Source organism: Carassius auratus, chromosome 10 (genome assembly GCF_003368295.1).
Source record: "Carassius auratus strain Wakin chromosome 10, ASM336829v1, whole genome shotgun sequence".
In the NCBI taxonomy this organism is placed as follows: domain Eukaryota; kingdom Metazoa; phylum Chordata; class Actinopteri; order Cypriniformes; family Cyprinidae; genus Carassius; species Carassius auratus.
The window spans coordinates 7141019-7164574 of record NC_039252.1 but is presented as its reverse complement, the minus strand read 5'-3'; the positions used below and the strand labels follow the sequence as shown (position 1 = coordinate 7164574).

Here is a 23556-nt window from a genome sequence, read left to right as displayed (position 1 = left end):
CAGTGAGTAAAATAATTAACAAATAAGTAGTTGATTGAATGAATCGGTCAGTGAGTAAAAGAATGAACAAATCAGTAATCCATTGAATGAATCAGTCAGAGAGTAAAAGAATGAACAAATAAGTAGTTGATTGAATGAATAAGTCAGTGAGTAAAAGAATGAACGAATAAGTAATCCATTGAATGCATCAGTCAGTGAGTAAAAGAATGAACGAATCAGTAATCCATTGAATGCATCGGTCAGTGAGTAAAAGAATGAACGAATCAGTAATCCATTGAATGCATCAGTCAGTGAGTAAAAGAATGAACGAATCAGTAATCCATTGAATCCATCAGTCAGTGAGTAAAAGAATGAACGAATCAGTAATCCATTGAATGCATCAGTCAGTGAGTAAAGTAATGAAAGAATCAGTAATCCATTGAATGCATCGGTCAGTGAGTAAAAGAATTAACGAATCAGTAATCCATTGAATGAATCGGTCAGTGAGTAAAAGAATGAACGAATCAGTAATCCATTGAATGAATCGGTCAGTGAGTAAAAGAATGAACGAATCAGTAATCCATTGAATGAATCGGTCAGTGAGTAAAAGAATGAACGAATCAGTAATCCATTGAATGAATCGGTCAGTGAGTAAAAGAATGAACGAATCAGTAATCCATTGAATGAATCAGTCAGTGATTAAAATAATGAACGAATCAGTAATCCATTGAATGAATCAGTCAGTGAGTAAAAGAATGAACAAATTAGTTGATTTAAGGAATCAGTCAATGAGTAAATGAATGAATGAATCAGCAATGGATTGAATGAATCAGTCAGTCAGGGGAAGAATGAACAAAGTTATTTAATTTAATCAGTGAAAAAATGAATGAATAAAGTTTTTATGCAGGATATTAATTATAAATTTTCAATTAATATAAAAAGTCACATTTGAAAACCCTAAAAAAATTATAAATGGTGTGAATTGTAATATGAAAATAAATTTACTTTGGGTTTATTAGATGTGTCTTTTCATATTAGTTTTATATGGTTGTCTTGTAACTGTTGCATTTCTTGCATTTTATCCCCACATACAATCATGTACAACCCACACCTGTGACTAATTAAACTGAATAAAAATGTCTCAACTCCTTTTCATTGGGGTTATTATAGTCACACTTCTTGCAGTGCTGGAAACAGCCACGCAATAACTTGTGAGTGAATTTCCCTCTCCGCTTCCTGTAAAGGATGTATCAATGTTCCCTTATTCCCTATGACAATGGTAGTGTTCTTCAAACTGAACATGAATGCAAGATGTAAAGTCCATGAATACCTATAAAGTCCAATGCGTAAGGCATTTAGTGTGGTATGGAACAGCTCTTAACTAATTGAATAAATTATTGAGTGAGTGAAAAAATGAATGAATCAAGCAATAAGTAATCTGAGTGAATAAGTGATTAAAGGAGTAAATTGATCAATGAATGAGTTATTGGGTGAATAAATGAATTTAAAAGTGATTGGATGAATAGGTGAGTTAGCCAAATGATGGATGGATGAAGTGTTTGTATAATTGAGTCAGTCCATATTTGAGTGCCAGTCTCGGATAAATAGACATCCCCCTCCTCTGTGCTGGTCTGTGGCCAACTCTCCTTGATACAGTCCAGTATTCACCACTAACATAACTAATCCTTTCATTAAATCAAGCCTCCCACTAACCTATAAAGGGCTAATTGTGTGGTGAGTCAGCACTCACACATATTCAGACAAATCCTACATCTCTTTACGCTCTCGTTTTTTCACACTATATCTTTTACCACCACAGTTTTCTAGCTTCTTAACACAGTGTTTCTGTGTTTTCCCTCCAGTCACAGATACACATGTTTTTGGGACTGCATGCATATGTGCATGTTTGCGAGCATGTGCATCTATGAGATCGGCCTCTCGTGTGTTTGCTCAAACTTACAGTGGGGCTGTTCATCCCCAGTCCGAGTTGTCTGGCGTGTTCCCATAAGACTGCTTTTAACACACATCTCTTATTTTCACACATCAGTGACAGCACTGTTCTCCTGCACCGGAGCCACCCCAAAATGCTTTGCTTGGCTGCGTAGGTCCTGAATTTAGACCTTTAGGTCACGTTAAAATAAACACAGTGTGTTTGCTAACTAGATAGACTGACTTGAACCCTATGCCCTCACATCATCGTCATGTAACAGCTCAATTTTGTCTTTTTAATGGTATGATAACACCAAGCTATCAGTATTGATGTCTTTTGAAGTCTGGCTGATTTACATATAGGTCTGGTTCTACAGAACATAATCAGTTTAATCTCTTTTTTGTACCTTTTTCTAGATAGACCTGTGAAGATCAAAAGCAACACCCGATGAAACATGCAGAGGACTCTGAATAGATTAAGGAAGTCATACAGACTGCCTCTTTGGACTTTTCAACTACATTGGACTGTTGTATGAAGTTAAAAGATTTTATGGACCATAGCCATGGGTGTCTAATGGCTAAACCTTCTATGAATGGTTTCCTCATTTGGGTCATTGGGAGCGCTGTAGAATGGAGGATCCATTCCAGATATTCTCTCAAGGGTCTGTCACGCTACCTCAAAGAAGAATGAGCCGTTTTCACCAAATGGAGACATGCGCATATTGCTACTGAACTGGTCCAAAGGTTCATTTGTCTGGATAGAGAACTAATAGGATGAAGAGGAAGTGGCCGTAACTTCACCCATGACAAAGTATGTGCAAGAAGAGCCAGGCTGAAGCGGATGTAATGAGAATCAACAGTAAAGTTTTAAACAAAACTCGCTTTGTGGTCTACACCTGGGAAATATGAGACTTTAGTCGACAGACAAAACACAAACAGTTCTTCTTCGTTTTAATCAAGTGACTTCTACAAGTGGTTCTGGCATGGGTGGCTGGTGGCTGATCTGTTTGTCTTGTTTTTGATGGTACACAGAGGTGCCCCAACTTTATTGAACTGCGTCATCCTACCCACCTTGTTGTTGAGGTTGTCAGCTGTGATGGTGCGCAGGGGTCTTCTGGCATGGCTCTCACGTGTGGGTGTTCTGTTAGTGGTGGTGTGCTGTTGCCTTTCCCTCCTTTATGTCATCACATGCAGCCCCCATGCTGATGAGCTCATGGCTGGGCAGCCCTTGCCCAGGGCTGGAGGGATGGCTATGCCAGGAGGTCCAAGCAGGCCAGGTGGGGTTGGAGGTGCCCCCATCGGCCCTGCTGGACGGGAAGGGTTCCAAGCCCTTCTCCAAGAGCGTGAAGAGCAGCACCGGCAGCATATTGCCAGCTTGAAAAAGCAAATCGCTCAACTGAAAGAGGCTCTCCAGGAACGGAGCGAACAACTTAAAGGCCTGCAGGACTCTGTGGAGAAGACGGCTGGGAAGGGGACGGTGGGCGACGTTGCTGACGACCACAGTCACAGCGACCTGCAGGAGTTCCTACGCAGCCAGCTGAGCCGGGCAGAGGTGCACTCTGGGGTAAGACTTCCGAGTGAGTACGCCGTGGTGCCCTTTGAGAGCTTCACCTTACAACGCATCTACCAGCTGGAAATGGGGTTAACCCGTCACCCCGAGGAGAAGCCTGTGAGGAAAGACCGCAGGGACGAGCTGGGGGAGGTGGTGGAGAGTGCACTACATGCCCTCAATGCGCCAAATCAAGGTGGAGACAAAGCGAAAGCCAGCAAAGTCTACACACCTTCAGACTTTATAGAAGGTAAGAATAACAGTTATGCAGTTAACTAGTATTTGCTTCCACTATGATAAAAACCAGTGCTTCAAATATACCTAGTGTACGACCATGTAGAAAATACAGTGGCACGTTATTTTAAGGACCAATTCTCACTATTAACTATAACTATAAATTACACTAATTGTAAACTATTACTATGATTAAACTTTTGCCTGAAACTCCTATTAATAGCTCCTTATTAATAGTTAGAAAGCTAGCTGTTAAATTTAGGTATGGGGTTAGGATTAAAGAGATAGTTCACCCAAAAATAAAAATTCTGTCATTAATTTCTCACCCTCACGTCGCTCCAAACCTGTAAGACCTTTGTTCATCTTTGGAACATAAATTAAGATATTTTTGATGAAATCCAATAGCTTTGTGACCCTGCATAGACAGCAAAGTGCTGTCCTGGTTCTCTCGTAAATTGCATCTGACACTGGCCCGGAAGAGAAGAAATCATTGAATAAAGTTATTAATTTTATTTTATATACAGAAAAAGTATTCTTTCAACTTTGCAAAAATTATGGTTGAGCCACTGATGTTAAATGGACTATTTTAAAGATGTCCTTGATGCCCTTTCTGGGCATTGAATGTGGTAGTTGCATTGCTATCTATGGAGGGCCAGAAAGCTCTCGGATTTCATCCAAAATATCTTAATTTGTATTCTGAAGATGAACAAAGGTCTTACAGGTTTGGAATGACATGAGGGTGAGTAATTAATGACATCCTTTTCATTTTGGGGTGAACTAACCCATTAAGGGATCTAGACATGCAGAATGAAGCATTAATGTGCATTAGAACTAATAAGCAGCCAATTTGCCACTCATTATGCATGCTATTAACAAGGCTGTGAGGGACCGAGGGATTGTACTGTTGTTTAACAACACACGGATTGTTCAGCTGATGAAAAGGGTTTATTTTTTTGCCTTTGTGAAGACAAAAACTCAGTTAAGAAATTTGGAAAATTGTTAAAATTATGTTCTCTAGGACCTTTATACAGCCATTAAAGTCTATCCCTCCGCCTGGTTTTCATCCACGTTAAATTCAGTTTTGTGTTTAACCTGACTAAGGTATATAGACAGCCAAAGTAGAACTATATAGCCACAAGATGCATGTTAACATGAGTTAAGTGTGACAGCTTGTGAGGTGTAAGTTGGAAGTAGGTTGAAAAGGATGGTCGGAGGTTTTTGGAAGCCTGTTTGTAAACATTATTTTTGCTATTTCATTTAGTGCTGTCAGTGCAGAGATGACCACTTCACCTCATCTCCACAGGAAAACTCTGCATGTCCCTGGACCACCGATAAAGCCCAGAACTTCTCTGACATAATCAGAGAAAAGCTCTCAAAATAATTTCTGAAACACCTTTAAAGAGTTGTACAGTGTGTTTCTTGTATCCTCACAACCAAATCAGCAAAACAATAGAGCCTCCTGAAGCAGTATGCTAACACACTAAAGTCAGGATATCCTGTGATGACTCATTTTCAGAGTTGTCTCATCTCTGCCATTTCCTCCAGAAATAAAGTGACACATCTCAGTGGTTATAGGCATTAAAGGAAATACATTATTCATGTTGCTATGCACATTGTTTAGTCATAAACAACTGTTCTACAAGACTAGGTGACTGCAATGATAGTTGGCTAAACTGAAAACAGAAGATGAGATTGATATGAATGTAACAAACAACTACTGAATTTTCATACTAGATTATGCTGGTTTGTTACTAGCAAAACAAGCTTCCAAGACACAACATTAACCAAAATTATCCTGGTCTTTTATACAAGAATATATTAGGAGGAGTGCTACATAATACCTCGAGAGGATAATAGAACCTTGCCTCTGCTTTTAAACAAAAAGCTAAATTTATTCTAGCTTCATTCATACTTTTTGTAAGCACATTATTGTGGATAGTTTTCATAAAAAAGCAACATTTTGAATGAATCGGATGGATCGGATTCAGAAAGATGATCAAAACATAGATAGAGTAGATCGCTATAGATCCTATACTTCCTGAGTCGACATTTTCGTTCGCTAACGTTACGCAGCACGCAGTTGATTTATATGCTGTTTAATTTTGATGTTCGCGTTGTTTTACATGCTTCTGTTTACACATGAGATCCCTTGTTTCTGCTTCTTCTTCGCAGTGTTTTGATTCAAAGATTCACTATTTCTGAAGATGTGTAATACGCCTCCTATCGAATTACATGTCAATGGTGGAATAAGAGTTGAATAAAAGACCATTTCTTCTCAATTCGATCCTCTTCTCAGCTCTTCTTCGACTGTATACTGAATAGACCCACTCTAATACACATCAGCAATGGAGAGCTTGTGAAAAATTCAAAGAGAGCCAAGGCCACGTCTGTAATAATTTACAACTCGGTGTCCAGACACAATGTCAATTTACCCAGCCGTCTTGCTAACACTGAACGAGACTGAATAATATGGTCGGACATTCAAAAAATGTTCAGTCCTGAATCAACACAGGAAGCTTGACCATTACATCCGCAACAGTGCTTCAGCAAACAGGAATGTTTACAGAAAGCGTATCTTTTCTACCCACAAAATAACTCTCCCACCCCGTCCCTAGAGGGATGCATGTATCTCTCTCATTATCCTGTGGCCATTATCTCTGTTGGCGAACTGGATTTAATGTTCCTTTACCAAGACTAGTTTTGTGGTGACACAAACCAATTTAGAGAGGAAAAAAGATCACAGTTCATGCTAAAAGTTACCGTGAGCTAATGTTACCCGTGTACCGTGTTCAGTAGCATATGATTTTGTTGCTTCTTAATTACCGTAGCTAGTTTTTCAGTGAGGTGGAGTCGAGTCTGCGGGCTACACTTTGATGTCTTTGCCTTTAGTAGCTTGTATTGATTCAGATGGCTTCCCTAATGGCCCTGCTTTTCCCATAAATGCATTTTATGTGTGGGATGGAAATGCTGGACGTGAGATTTATTTCAGTTTGCTAGTTTGTGAAGGCAAGCATCACTACTGCTGCTTAGGGTTAGGGATTTGGACACGTTCAGAAACGGTGTAAACACTGTTTAGAACACCATAGCAACTTTTCCACAAACGTATTAGAAATTAGATACACATATTTCCCAGTAAAGGTCATAATGCAGTGTTTCCGCACTGTGCTACCAAAGCTAATGAAGTATGAAGCTGTGAAGTATGTTTTTCTTGACATGATCGACCCTTAGGCAATTGGGAATGTTTCGTGCAAACCTGTTTTTCCCTTCATAGTAAGAGTCTTCATGCCTTTTATAGCACCAATAAAAACACTGATATGGGACCTGAACAATGCACATTTGATGCTATACAGTAAAGAGATTTGGGCCTTTTAGAAGCATGAAAGTACTGAGTGAAATCCTGTTTTTCACCGTCTTCATGCATGACCATTTATAACCAGGGATGTTACCCAAGCCTCAGATGACCTGGTGCTCCTGATATCTAAACATCTGATATCTAATAAAATCCCTTATCATAATTCCATGTCCCATGTCTCATCATTGCTCAGATCATTTGAGAATTAGATGAGAAATGCGTGAGTTCAAACTCAAATCTGACTTTTCATTTCAGGCTTTTCCATTCAGTCCATTGCAACCAAGATTAGGGCTACACTTTTAATTGTATTGAACTATGATCACAAGTTCTGCTTCTCTTGATTAATTAAGCATTATTATTTGTGATATTGGCCTTCTGGTTATTTATCCTGTTTTTTTCCTTTAATAATTTCATAATCTTGCATTGGTTAACATAATTTGGATTTATTATTGCAACTAATATAAGTAATTTTGCTTTAGTTTTTGAGAGAAGCTTCTTAAGGTTTTATAAGTTCTCAGAGAGTATGTTACTGTATATGATAAATATAGTAAATCAGGGAAATGAGGTGTATGAGTTGATTTTCTCTTGCTTTTGCTTACGTGAAAGTTCAATAATTCTGATGAAATGTTAAAAAGACATAAAAACATTTATGACCAATAATCACAATTATATATATTTTTAAATAATCATAATAATCAGTTTTGTGAAGCCCTAACCGTGATGTTTAAAAGATCTCCTGTGACAAGTTTTATTCCATCAGTAGTTCTAGTATCACTATTTCTACTTCTACTCTTAATTGGTTTTTATGTGATGCTTATAAATGATGAATTTTAATATATTGTAATGGGAAAGAAAAATAACAAATTGTATCTCATTAATATCCCTTTCTTAAGCAATGAAGAGAAGATTAAATTAGCCACAGTGGGTCTCATCTGATAAGCATTTGTATGTACAAATTAGTGAGTGAAATGTTTTTACGAATGCAAAAATCACAAACTTTGGGTGGCCTCATAATCATGTTGATAAAATGTTATACATATCTTACATATATTTCATCATACAGTAAAAGAGTAAGCTGTGTTATAGCTTGAGCTGCGAAATACCCCTTTAACAAATGCAGATTTAGTGCTCTCAGGAAAAAAGCCTGATTTTAGAGAGAGATGTGTGTTTGCTGAAAGTGTTGAAAGATTGCTTAGAAAACCCTTACATGGAGATAGTTTGGGTGTGTTTTATGCAAATGACTAACCTCAAACTCACAGTCACTAATTTGGGAAACTCCAGATTCATTAACATTAGAATGAGGTTAATAGCAAATGCGTGTTCATAGACGTGCTATGAATTAGGTTGTAAATATTCATGAGAAACATACAAATATGAAAAAATCCACTCAATTATTAGTGGATAAAGGCCCGTTCACACCAAGCACGATAACTATAAAGATAACGATAAAGATATAGTTCTTAATATCGTTCTCAATATTAAAGAATAGCTGAGTCCACACCACAACTATAACGACAAAGGCAAAGGGAAACGATATCGTTGGAATCACTTTCAGAACGATTTTTTTTCTGATGAATGATAAAAACATTGCCAACCAATCAGAATCAATCCTGCTGTAATGAGCTCGAGAATTTAAAGCGGCAGGAGCACGTCCTAGAATACACAGACAATATCGTTCGCTGGTGTGGACTCTAATATCGTTATCTTTATAGTTATCGTTCTTGGTGTGAACGGGCCTTAAGTCCCACTTTTTCTTTCAGGACCCAACAATGTTTAACACTGTCCTCAAATTGGTTTACTGAGAAATTAAACTCAGACATTTCTCATCAAAATGTACAAAACCAAATGATGTGAGCTGTAATGTTCACATTAACTTGATCACTTTTGAACTTAAACTTGAACTATGAGAGAGAAAAAAAAAAAAATACATATTTTTTATATAAAGAAGCTTTATGTAAAAAAATAAAATGTATCCCGCATTTTCATGTCACTACTGAAACCGTGTATGTTTTAGTCCATTGACTAAGCCTGATTTTAACTAAAATTAAGCACAATTAAGCAGTTTTTGGGGAGTTATTCCATAACATTTAGTTTTTATAAGTGTACCACTTTTCAGAACTGTGCTAGCTAGCTGTATGCTAATTAGCATTTTTGAGCTAGGTTCAGAATTATCTAAAATTGTCACTCATTATTTTGGTAGTGACCAATTGGAACACATAATCCTTTTTTGGGGCAATAAGCAACATTTTTGTACAGTTATACAGTTTTTTTGTATTTTAGTATGTTTTAGTAGTGTTTTAGTATGTGAGTTAAAATTCTGTAATGTGATTTGGTCACTACCAAAACATTACTGTCACTACCGAAAATGTCCAGTCACGACCGAAACATGGGATGTTTTCAACTAAGATGTTATGATAGTGTTTGGTCCAGTGCAAATTTAAATTGATTAATCCCGAACTTTGAAATCTCTATGAATCTGTTTGTTTCCAACCCTGACTTTACACCAATTCTGTAGAGTGGCCCATATACAAGATCTTTGACAGCATCTGAAGACAAAAGTTGATACAAACATCAAACATCTCATGAACCACTGAGCAATAAAACCTTTCCTTCCTCTGGGTTTTTGACAGGCTCTTGAGTGTCTGCATTTGTAGACTTGGTGTCTTCCTTCACGCTTTTGTCTTTGTGTGTTTATCTTGGTTGTATTTGTCCTTGAGCTGCAGATTTCTTTGAAATTTGACTTTGCTTGCATGCGTTTGCATGTGGGGGTTTGGTGAAATGGTTTCTTTTCTTCACTTTCTCAATGTCTTCTGATCACGGCAGGAATAGCGCGCACTGAGAAGGACAAGGGCACGCTGTACGAGCTGACCTTCCGTGGAGAACAGAAGCAGGAGTTTCGCCGGCTGCTCCTCTTCCGCCCCTTCGGCCCTCTCATGAAAGTGAAAAGTGAGCTGGTGGAGACGGCCAACATGGCCATTAACATCGTGCTGCCTCTGTCCCAGAGAGCCGACAAATTCAGACAGTTCATGCACAACTTCAGGTGACCCCACTGTCATTCTGTCACTCTCTGTTATTATCTGTTGTTTATCGGTCTCTGCACTCGTACTTACTTTCTTTTTCACAATTCTAGCAGTCTATCTTCCCCGGCACTTTCCATAAATAAGGCACACTTTGGTATCCAGTAGTTTTAAAACATTCAAGGCACAGAATGCACACTGTGAGAAGAACCAATAGATATGTTTCTTAAGCTACTTTCAGAAGACTAATGTTATTGACTGGTATTGAACTTTACGTAAAGTTTAGAGTTCGAACTTTTGTACACTTGACACAAACACAGCGTTTCATTTTTTCATTTGCTCCGTTTTAGTAGAAATGTTTTATCCAATATTTTCATGAAAATATCAGGATTGGTTATTGTAATGTATTGGATATCACAGTATTTGCCCATCAAAAGCCTGCGTGTATTTGATCAAAAATGCAGTCAAAACAATAAAATAGTATAATATTATTATAATTTAAAATGACTGTTCTCTTTTAATAATATTTCAAAATTTATTTTTTCCTGCAGTGATAAAGCTGAATTTTCAGCAGCTATTATTTCAGTCATCGGAGTCAATTCAAATCATACAGCAATTGTCATCTTTGTTTATTGAATTTATATTTAGTTCATTTTTTTACAGAAGTTTGCATTTTGCATGAATACCTGTTACCCCACGATGTGCCTCATTACAAAAATTGTAAAACGTTTAAAACACTCTAAAGTCTACAGTTTACACCCATAGGGCCCTATCTTGCACCCAGCGCAATTTACTCAGTACACCAACGCATGTGTCATTCCTATTTTGCACCTGCGCAAAGCGCGCTTTTCCCTCCACAGAAGCATGTCGCTAAACTAGTGAATGAACTTGCGCTCCCTGGGCGGTTCAGCGCAAAAAAGGAGGCGTGTTCCGGCGCAAACAATCCCTGGTGCTATTTTGCTGTTCCATTAAACAATTGCGCCACTGACCAGAAAAAACCTAGTCTAAAGTCAGTGGCGCGTTGCGCGTTGTTCATTATGCTATTTTAAGGGCGCATGCTTGACCATAATGTATAGCGTGCACAACGCGCATACACTTTGCTCATGTAATCTACATAGATGCAACAGTTATTTTTGCAAATCATAAGTTGTTACACTAAAAAAATATTAACACTTGACATGACGGAAATCATTGTGGTGTGCCACGAAGATGTGAAAAAATAGGCATAAATCTAGCTTACAAATTATTCAGGCTAATTGTAGTAATTAAGGATCAGACCTGTTTGAGGTCATATATGTATATAAGGACATCTGACAAATTGGTTTGTCCGTCAAGAACCAGGAAAAAAAATCGATGAAACAATCGTGGCTATTTCCTCCCACGCCTGTTTAACCGACGCTATTTTGGGTGGGTTTCTCCTCTTCCCCATACAACACAACTTCTCTGTCTTTCACTGCTCTTACAAGAACATCAGTCTCCTCGGCTGTGAACCGCTCCTGGCGTGCGCCTGGTAAATACGCCATAATAATAGCAATCCATAATGGAACTTGCGCAACTGCTTTTAAAGGGAATGTTGGATGACGTTCTGATTGGTTTATTTCACGTTACGCCCAAACCACACCTATGAATAATTAAGCTACTTCAGACCAACCCATTTTAGATTTGCGCCGGGCGCAAGAGCCATTTATCCCGCCGGGAAAATAGCAACAGCGCCGAGACCCGCCCACAAAGTTACTTGCGCTTCGCGCTTTGACACTTGCGTTTCAGATCGTTAAAATAGGGCCCATAGCGTTAAAATTGATGGAAGAAATTTAATTTATTTTATTTTTAATCCCTAATGTGTGTAGTTTATTGTATATTTTGTATATTTAATTTGAATGTTTATTTAAAGTTTAATGCTAGACAATAACAAAATCACACAAGTCGGGATTTAAAACTCTATTTAAACTTTTAGTAATAGCAAATTTGCAAAAAAACTAAAAACTAAAATGTAGTTATTTAAAATGGTTTTGGGACCTTTTTTTGTATCCTCTTAGTTAAAAAACTTTTCTCTCAAAGTCCTTTTCCTCTACATCAGTTATTTTTCTTTAACCTCTTCATCCTTTTTTACATCTAATTTCAGTTTTTTAATTAGTACCTCCCAGCAGTGTTTAAAGAGCTTTATATTACAGTAGGTGTTGAGCGAACACTTTGACCAGTGTTGTGGGTTACGTTCAGATACAGAATGAGCTCAGTGCCAGCAGAGCCGTCAAACTGATCTGTTGTGGCGTGTACATGATAGCGCAGCATATAGATAATGTTTGTGCTCTCAAAACAAACACAGCGTTTAGTTTTTGCACTTTTTCATGCTCTTTTGTGGCTCAGTCATGATAGAAATGATTACAGTTTAAATCAGTTTGAATTGGAATGTGAATATTTGATATGCCATATCAAAAAGGTATCAAGAGAGGCATCTAAAATCTTTCTAAACTTATATTATCAGTAAAATGGCAGGAAGACGTCCAATTAAACCAAATCTGACCCGCTAGGCTGCCACTGAGCAGCAAAATTCACCATGTCAGTCTCAGGCAGCGTCTCTGAAGTCTGACCAGCCGTGTCTTTATTGTGTCTTGGACATAAAAAGACACACATCTTGTTCAGCATCAGCTCAAACATTTGCCACACTTCTGTCAGAATGTGGCCGCTTCAGATCAGGAATTTCACACTCGAGCTGCAGTCTTTGTGTTACGCTGTAGGGTGAACATATCCTGTCCAAATCTGCCACACTGTCTTCTCTCATGCTTCAGACTCAGTTTTGCTTTATTTTGTTCCACTGTTCTCAATGCGATGTTTTCATGGATTTATAATGGTCATAATTATGCTGCCCTGTAGTTTTATGATGCCTACTCTTCCCACAATTCTTTGTAGTTTTTTTGTTGCAGTGATGCAAACTATTTTTATTATGTTGAGTAATAATGTCTTAGTTATGGTTAATGAATTGTTTTTAATGAGTGCCTTGGAAATTTTGGGGGAAAATCTATCTATTTTGCACTATATTTGTTCTCTTTATCAGACAGTAAAATGTTTCTTTTGAGTTGGTGCAGTGGAGGTTGCTGACCCAAGTGTGTGTGTGTGTGTCTGTGTGTGTGTGTGTCTACAGAGAGGTATGTGTGAAGCAGGATGGCCGGGTGCACCTTACCGTGGTATACTTTGGAAAGGACCAGATGAATGAGGTCAAGGGAACCTTGGAGAACACTTCGAGGTATGGCACAATAATATGTGTGTGTGTGTGTGTGTGTGTGTGTGCGGAAGTATGTGTACCCACATATAGGAAGAGATAAGGCTGAGGTGATGACAGTTAAATAAAAAGGAACCTGAGGGGTGTCATAAGTTCCTTCCAGTAATCTCTTTCCCAGTGCATTATGGGTTTTGTCTGAACTGTGGGTCTTCAAACCGATCACACACTCAGCCTCTGCTACCAGAGAGTCTACACAGACAGAAACAAGTTTTAACCAGCATGAATAATTCCTTTAATTTATAGATCAAGCAAACTTAAAATGCTCATCTTCATGAATATATTAAAATGCTGAACGAGCTGTATTAATAAAAGATGATGGTGATATACTGCGTAATAATCAAATGCACAGAGGCAACTTGAATTTCTATTACATACATTTGTGAGTGATATTAAATATATGTAATATACATTGCAATAAATATATGAATAAAGAGATGTTAAATAAACATATTAAATTCAATAAGTAATTTAAATAAATGTAAAGTTGCAAGTGTAATATTGCTTTTTTACAGTCCAGTAATTTAATTAATTTTATAAACGACTTTAATAACTGCTGGTTAAACTAAATATTATATTATATTATATTATATTATATTATATTATATTATATTATATTATATTATATTACTTATAGTAAACTTATAATAATTAATTAATAATAGAAAAAATAAATATAGAAGGTATACAAATGTATATATTATATATATGTATGCATGTGTGTGTTTGTGTGTGTGTATGTATATATATATATATACATATATATATATATATATATACACAACAGTAAATTATTCAGATATATTATGAATTATTCATACATACATATATATATATATATATATATATATATATATATATATATATATATATATATATATATATATATATGAAAATAATATGAAATATTACTTACAATAACTAATAATACACTAATAATAATAATAATAAATAAAATAAAAATATAGAAGCATAAATTAGTGTATGTATGTATATATAATAATAATAAGCATAAATATATAGAAAGTATAAAAATATGCACATGTATGTATATTTAAAAAACAATAACACATTATATTATATTATATTTCCAATAAGATTTCAAATAATATGAATTAGTACTTATGATAACTAGTAATTGACTAAAAATAACATAAAAATAAAAATGTATATAGAAATATATATATATATATATATAAGACATATTTAAATCTGTGCAGACATGTTGTGTGTCTCTTGGTCATTATCAGTCCCACTGGCACACAGCTGCGCTCTCATGATTACTGATTGGAGGTCAGTGAATCTGCACTGTTAGACTGCAGTGACCAGTGTGAAAATAACAGGTCACTTCAGATGTGGCTCGGAGGCAGATGAAATCAGCGGAGCAGTAGATTGCCTGGAAACCAGCCAGGATCATGCTGGAAACCTCGCTGCATTGCAGCGGATAACATATCTCTCAATTCACAGGAAGAGAATGGCTTTCCTCTTTATGCAGAAACATTCACATGCGACTGGACACAGAGCTTTTCAGATCTATCTTCCCTGAGCAGGTTTTTCCCACACAGAGGGACACTTCTGGAGAGGATTTGCTGGAGAAACGGGAAAGCAATCATGGCCTTGTAGCTCTCAGGATAAGGGAGGGCCAATAATCAGCACAGCTCTTGTTCCCTCTGTGGGAATTCAGTGGCTTCTCTGTGGAGCAGAAATCAAGGGAGCTTAATTCTTTTTGTACCGCAGCCTAAGTGGATTCACCACAATTTCCTGATTATTCATTCCAGCGCTCTCCTGAATGTCTAGAGCTAATTGTTTGTAATTTCCCAACGGTCCCGAATGCTTGTATCTTCATTTCTTAAAGGAATTTACCTTAAATACAACTCAAGATTTATTAAGTTCTACTTAAAGGGGGGGTGAAATGCTCGTTTTCACTCAATATCCTGTTAATCTTGAGTACCTATAGAGTAGTACTGCATCGATCATAACTCCAAAAAGTCTTTAGTTTTATTATATTCATAAGAGAAAGATAGTCTGTACTGATTTTTCCCGGAAAAACACGAGCGCCTGGAGGCGTGACGTGTGGGCGGAGCTAAAGAATCACGAGCGCGAGTAGGCTTTTGTGTTGAGAGCATTTGGAAGCTGTGACAGCTGTGAAGGCTGATGAAACTGAACGAGAGCAGCAGCAGCAAGGACTCGCTCCGAGCGGGGCTCGAACCCGGGTCTCCGATGGGAGGCGGAAGCACTAACAAGGAGGCAGAGATATTTGAAGCAGTTTTACTCACCGCCTGCGGTTCCAACACACGATCGTGACCCTTTTTTGTGGGACTGCATTATCCTTAAGAAATAAACGATACGCAAATCCGGCGTTAAACTGGGCCTTGTTTGTAAAACAAGCATCTTCGAAATGCAGGGAACAAACACAAACACTTGCACAACTCCGTTGATGCTCTGTAAAAATAAACTCCATCCACTGGTCCCTTAATGCTGTTTTTTTTGGTAATCTGTGCAGGGTTGTCTTGCCCTGGCAACCAAAAACACACTCCTTTTGTGACATTTCGCGACGCTCTCGCTCTGATCAGTGAATGTCTGTGCTCTCAGTGCTCTGCTATACGGGAGTGCGCTCTTCCGGCAGAAGTGCCTCAGGACCCATATAAGGAAATTCTGCTCCATCTAACGTCACACAGAGCCATACTCGAAAAAAACTTTCCGAAACTTGTGACAAACCGGAAGGAGTATTTTTGGAACAGAAATACTCCTTCAAACGTACAACTTAATTTTTGAAACTTTGTCCATGTTTAGTTTGGGAATCCAACTCTTTAACAGTGTAAAAAACTCAGTATGCATGAAATAGCATTTCACCCCCCCCTTTAAGTTCTAAATTATTCCATAATCATTTTAATCACTTAACAGAGCAAGGGAGTTTTAACACAATATTTCTTGTTATATTTTTCAACTGGAGAAAGCTTTATTTATTTCAATTTGCCAGGTATAAAATAATTATATTTAAAAAAAAAAATAGCTCAAGATTATTATCCCTCTTAAGAAATGATCTGTTTGACTGGCTAGACTGAAGTTTGAAGGACGACTTGGAGAAAAACTATGTAGAAACGTGTCCTTTGGTCAGATGTGACAGAACTAGAGCTCTTTGTCTGTAGAGATGTTGCTTGTGTTTGGAGTAAGAAGTGATAGGAGCTCCATCTCCAGAGTGAGACATGGAGGTGGGAGTGTAATGCTGTGGGGATGTTTCAGTGCAATTGAAACTGGGAATCTCCTCAGGGTCAAACCAATCATGAATATGGAAGACTACGAGAAGTTTTTGAAAGACAGCTTCAGGCAGTCTGCAACAAAAGATGGTTTGGGTCGACGATTTGTCTTCCAGCGACTCAAAGCATAGCTCATTTCTGCTGTAGAGCTACCTGAAAATGAGCAAAGGGAACCTCTTTGACTTTGACTTTTTTTTTTCATCCATACTGAGTATTTTCTAATGGTGAGCCATAGCTGTCCAACATCTGACCAGCATTCAGTTTGCTAGTTAAAAATGAAATGTCTTTTTGTTTTGTCAATTAATCAGTTTCTTGCAAGTAAAAATTCACATTCTAGAGGGAAAAGCATTTGTAAATGTATTGCTGCAGTAGATTATGCATCATATCATAAACAAGATGAATGATCATCAATCCATGAATCAAACCCACTTGGAATGCCCACAAGTTTTGACACAATTTTCCACACATCATCTTTGTGGTTTATGTCCCTGTAAGTGGGCAGAGAAAAATCATTTAGAGGAAAATTGCTCACAGTTGCTGTTAACATCATCTGGCACACACTCTCCTGCTGTATCTGACAGTTGCTGAAACTTTATGCTGCATTGGCTGACTATTCGTTTGCATCAAGTTGAGCTTGACTTTGTCACATACTGTCGCCAAACCATCTCAACCATAACACATCAAGAGTCACCTTCGCTTTTATTGCCTCGAATCACCAGCATCAGTAACAGTGTGCATGTCTCTTAATCACTGCAAACTGTAAAAGGTGCAGTTGTGTTGCATGCATTATTTCTACTTGAAAATTAATTTGATTGATTTGCATGGTTTACTCACTCTCAGGGTATGCAAGATGCAGATGAGTTTATTTCTTCTACACACTGGAACAGCAGGACAGTTTTATCTAATTATGCCCACATAGGGTGCTACAAAAAAATTATAATAATAATTCTCTGACTAAAAGGTGCTGTAGGGAACTTTTGTAAAAAAATATTTTTTACATATTTATTAAACCTGTCATTATGTCCTGACAGTAGAATATGAGACAGATAATCTGTGTAAAAAATCAAGCTCCTCTGGCTCCTCCCAGTGTCCTATTGCCATTTGCAGAAACTCCATCGCTTCGGGTAAAAAACAACCAATCAGAGCTGCGTTTCGTAACTTTGTTTGTGTTCAAAATGTAGAGAAATGTATATAATATATAGCGAGTACACCATGAATCCATTTTCCAAACCGTGTTTTTAGCCTGTCCTAAATCACTAGGGTGCACCTATAATAAGTGTTTATATTCGGACTATTTTAGATTGCTTTGGGGGTACCGCGGCGGAGTAACCCAGTACCTTTGTGATTCTTCATAGACATAAACAGAGAGAAGTAGTTCCGGCTACGATGTTCTTCCGCAAGACGCAAGCAGTTCTGTTTATTAACCTCTAGAGCGTCAAAAGTTCCCTAACGCAGCTTTAATATGCATTTATATGGCATAACCGGTAATTTTTAGGTTAATTACCTTAAAGCTTTATAGTGAAATGGTATCAGACAATCCTTTAATAGCCACAAAATGTTCTTGTCTCCAAGTTTCTAAGTATTTATATCTCTTGATGGACTGAAGCTGTTGGTGTTTTGATATTGAATGCAGCTGTAATTAACTTTTAGAATATCCACAAATCAATATGTTATTCTAGACATGAACATTTTATCCAGGGCTTTAAATGCACATCGTCCTAAGCCAGATCCTGCATGATGACACTGAATAACCTTCAGTCCAGCTTTTAGTTCATGAACAGAGCTAATGGAAGTGCAACTACCCATGTTAATCCTGTCATTACATGTTTTACCAATTGGATTTCAAAGTATGATTAACTCTTTCAAGTACGCCTGATGATTGTAGTTGTCCTGTGCAATGAAATTGGCATCACGTTTCCTGAAGTCTAAGGCTTCCTGACATTCCTGACCTGTAAAGTGTGTCTTGAGCCAAGTATTTTAATCTTAAACAGAGCAGTATCCTTTGCTAATTAAAATTATAATATAACTGAAACATCCTGAAATAAGCTTTACTTTTAGAAAGAGTTATAAAATTGTATTGCGAGCATAAATTAAAACCCTTCGCCGTTATGTATTTTGATCTCCATGTTCTTGGGTTAACACAGATGTCTTGTGAAAGATTTTCCCATCAGTCTGATAAAGCAAGTGCTAGCTGTTTCAGTTCCTTAAAAACGATTCCAGCCTCGAGTCCAGTCATTAACAGCTCTTTTAACAAATTATAGCTAATTGTTTACAGCTGCGAAATCTCCAAAAAGAATCGCAGCTCTTGAACGGTTTTAGGATTTATGTGTGTTCAAACATCTCTGCTAGATGTTACTGTATACACCTCTATTGATGTTGATTTAAAACCTTTCAGAATGCTATAAAAACTACTTTAGCCTTTTCAGCTTTCTGCACTGTGGCGTAAATCAATTATAATCAACTATCAAGTATTACTACTTAATAACTTCTGCGTATATGATCTTAAAACACTTTTCGATGTTGTCATGTTCTCAGAAGTTAACAGAGGACACCATGACACAGCAGGAAGCAGGAGATGAAGTGGTGAGAAAAAGGTGCAGGGTTATTGAATAATCTGTGTCCTGTATTTTGTCTGACCCGCACAAATGCAAGTGTTATTATACCAAACCGAAAGCAATGGAAAATGATTGCTTCACATTGTCCTTTGACATTAAAAACCTTAAAATGGAATTGAAACTTATGAAGGCAAATAAACCACACAGTTGTGAGATTAAACAACAATAGCAAGCATTGCAAAAGCAAGAAAAGGAAATAAAATATGAAAATAGAAAAAAACTGACTTGAATAAATTATTAAATGACAAACTATATAAATGATTAACTAACGATGTTATGTTTGTTCTCTTGAAGCTACACACAAACAATTACTAATAAAGGAGTAGTTCACCCAAAAATGAAAATTAGCTGAAGATTTTCTCACCCTCGGGTCATCCGAGATGTAGATGAGTTTTCTTCATCAGAACAGATTTGGATAAATTTAGCATAATATCACTGGCTCACAAATGGATCCACTGCAGTGAATGGGTGCCGTCAGAATGAGAGTCCAAACAAATGGATGGATTATAGACTGAGTATTTTAGCCAGAAGATAAAAACATCTTGATGAATTTGTTTCTTACAAACATTGTTTTTCACTTCACAAGACATTAATTGATGGACTGGTGTCGTGGATTATTGTGATGTTTTTATCAGCTGTTTGGACTCTCATTCCCTGCAGAGGATCCATTGATGAGCGAGTGATGCAATGCTATCTGTTCCCATGAAGAATTTTCAGTTTTGTGTGGACTGTTCCTTTAAGAATCCTGAGATCCTTCACTGCTAGACCATCCACATCAGTCCTCTCAGAGCAAAGTAGGTAGATGTGATATCCGTATCTGCCGGGCAAAGTGAATCGATGCACATTAATAATTTGTGTTCATTTGAGAAGGGGAAGAGAGGAGTGTAAGTAACACTGCATTATACAATCCTGGTTGACGTGAATACTGATGATGACACTATGCATAAATTGAGCAGTCTAAGTGCTCATTATTAAATATTCACCATTAAACAACACATTGAACTGATCAGACATGCCAGTAACGAATAGTTTGGGGGAAAATTTGTCTCCAGAATTTAGCATAATATAACAAAACCCATCTTTGGGGTCTTATAGGGAAATGCAAAGTTCGTAAAATTGTATATATATATATGTGTGTGTAATGTGTGCGTGTGTGTATGTCTGTATGTATGTATGTAATGTGTGTGTGTGTATATATATATATATATATATATATATATATATATGTATATGTATATAATATTGTAAAAGTATATATAAGCAATTTCTCTGTGTGGTTTTGAATGCCGAAGTGAAATGGAAAAATGCAATAACTCGACTGTTGGAATGAAAAGTATCCTAGACAGTTGCCAGTCTTTGAAAACAAGTCAATATCACAGAAAGAAATATCTGGAATGTTGTTCTGGCTGATGGCAAACTGAATATCACATGCATGCACGCTGAAACGCCTCAGGCTTTATTCCAAATCTGTTCCGCTAATGTGACTTAAATCAAATCTTGTTTGCCTACTATTTGTAACTGCCCTAAATCTGCCCCGACCAGTGGCTTTTGAACATTTTTTTTGGCTGGGTATGTTAACAATGTCTGCTTTTGTATGTATTTATTCAATCTAAAACAACTCCCATTGGTTGGAGCAATGTTTTCGTGGGTTATGAATCTCGGTCACAGGAAGTAGGTGTTTTTTTATTTCTCTCAGACATGCTGGCCTATATTTTATATTGGGCCAATAAGAGAAGTGGGGCAGTCACATGTCACAGGTGCTTTACAAGCATTTTTCCAGTGTTTGCTAAATGCTTGTTGCTCCAGGATTTCATATTACTACCATTTTCGTCTATCCTATCTGCTCTCTCTCTCTCTCTCTCTCTCTCTCTCTCTCTCTCTATATATATATATATATATAAACACACAGCAACCACCTTGATTTATGGAACATCTCTCTATTGTAAACTAGAGTGTTTGATGGTGTGGGAGCTGCATTGTTCATGATTCAATAATATCAAGGAAGTAGCTCTTCCTGTTCCTGCTAAAACAGCTGTATGGCTTTAATAGCAGGTATTATCTGCACTGTGTGTGGTGGCATCATGCTTTTATATGTCAGCTTGGCTCCAGCCCAGCACATTACACTTTAATCATCTCTGTGTGTGTGTGTGTGTGTGTGTGTGGCTGATTGTATTCATAGTCACATACACGCAGCTCTGTCTGAGGATGCCTGTTATTTTCTCTATCCGTGAGAAATGATACGGGTCACGCTGTAAAATCTGCACCCGCCATCAATCACAGCACATCTTACGCTTCTGTTTTTCCATAAAACGGCAGATTTGTATATTTACTGCTGCTCAGTTTTTGTGGCAATGTAGTCTTCTAAGAAAAGTCAGTAGAAATACGGCCCATTGTTCTGTTAACATTGTTCTGTATTGTTTTTTACAGGTATTCTGTCAGGTTTTTTTTCTCTTTATTACACATTGTATTATGCATAACCCTTTTTTCATTTCATTCACTATTTAATGTTTTTTTATTCTGCATTAAGATAGCAGCTATATCACAGAGACGTGGTTGACGAGTAATAATTGTCCTGTTCTTGATGGTTATGGATGAGAACGTTGTGTGATGTTCATGTGTCTGCTCTCAGGGAGCTGAACTTCCATAACTTCACTCTGATTCAGCTGAACGAGGAGTTTTCTCGGGGTCGAGGGCTGGATGTGGGCGCTCGTGCTTGGAAGGGAGGCAACGTGCTGCTCTTCTTCTGTGACGTGGACATCTTCTTCACAGCCGACTTCCTGAACACATGCCGTCTGAATGCCCAGCCTGGTGAGAGCAGAGAGGAATATCTATATATATATACAGTACTTACAGAGCTGAGTCAATCTGGCAATTGGGAGACTAAAAAATGGCTTTGCATTAGAAACAATATATTGAACCAATTGGCTTCTGACTCAAATGCAGCTAGAGCTGCTCTCGGAAATAACTTCCTTTTTCCCACCACTTCTGCATGGATTAAATCAGCTGTTGTCATGGTATTTAGCTGATGTATGAATCACTTCTCCAAGTGTGGCCTAATAGACTAACCACAGGTGAAGAGATTCACACTCATCTATCAGCATGATCTGCAGCAACGGACAAGCATGTTGTTTAGTGCTCAAATACTCTAGTCTAAACTCTTATTGTGAAATATTTTGCTTGAATAGTGCACCTGTGCATAGCATTATGTAAAATAAATGAGTCTTGTCATATAAATTATTAAGCGTGGCTTAAATGTAAATGTGTTGTATATGCTACTATTCAAAAGTTGGGGTTCATTAAGAATTGTTTTTAAGGAAATGAATACTTTTATTCAGCAAGAGTGCATTAAATTGATCAAAAGTGACATTAATGGCATGTATAATTTTTTTATCGTTTACAATAAGAATGATTTCTGAAGGGTCATGTGACACTGTAAACTGGAGTAACGATGCTGAAAATTCAGCTTTTCATCACAGGAATAAATTACCTTTTAAAACTAGGGCTGTCAAGTGATTAGAGTTTTTAATCAATGTAGTTTTCTGGTTAATTAATAGAATTAGTCAAAATTTTGGCTTAGATATGACCCCTCCAGAAAGTCATTGTTGTGTTAAATGAGAAAAGCATTGAATAGACATTATAAAAAGCAGCATTAGAAAGAAATATGTAGATTCAGCATTTAATTTATTACACATAAACTTTTTAGTGTAAAAAAAAAAAAAAAAAAAATATGCATTAATGTATATTTACATAGACGTAAAGATGTGCCAGGAATGCATTTAATAAATGGACATTATTGGGTTGAATTAAAAAAATTCATATTGAAATGAATAATAATAAAAAAAATTATACTCTAAATATGTAACCAAAACTGCAATGCATTCATCATTTTAATGTTTATTTTTACCATTATTAATCTCACAAGATTAATTTGACAGCTCTATTCAAACATTTAAATAGCTATTTTAAATCGTAATAATATTTCACAATATTACTGTTTTTACTGTGTTTTCGATCAAATAAATGCAGCTTTGGTGAACATCAAAATCATTTAAAAAATCTGACCACCCCAAACTTTTGAAAGACCATCTACTGATGCGTATCCTAAGCAGCTGTGTGATCTGACTCTGTCTTAGGAAAGAAAGTGTTTTACCCCGTCCTCTTCAGCCAGTACAACCCAGCTGTGATCTACGGCAGTCGCGATCACATCCCCCCTGTGGAACAGCAGCTGGTAATGCAACTCATTAAAATACTTCATCAAGTTTGAAGTGATGAATTGATGCGTTGTGATGGAACACAGTCATCACGCTCGTTCTGCATTGATATTCTGAGCGTGTAGATGATGAAGAGCAT

General features: G+C 37.1%; 1 protein-coding gene across 1 annotated transcript in view; it reads left to right on the top strand.

Annotated features, from left to right (window-relative positions):
* The window catches only part of csgalnact1a (chondroitin sulfate N-acetylgalactosaminyltransferase 1a), a 40884-nt gene that overhangs the window by 13248 nt on the left and 4080 nt on the right, over positions 1–23556 (top strand). Inside the window, exons 2-6 of the mRNA XM_026274583.1 lie at positions 2326–3707; positions 9867–10083; positions 13200–13301; positions 21836–22014; positions 23340–23434. Of these exons, the coding sequence (XP_026130368.1) occupies positions 2930–3707; positions 9867–10083; positions 13200–13301; positions 21836–22014; positions 23340–23434 (1371 nt within the window). The 5' untranslated portion in view covers positions 2326–2929. The remainder of the gene's footprint in view (positions 1–2325; positions 3708–9866; positions 10084–13199; positions 13302–21835; positions 22015–23339; positions 23435–23556) is intronic.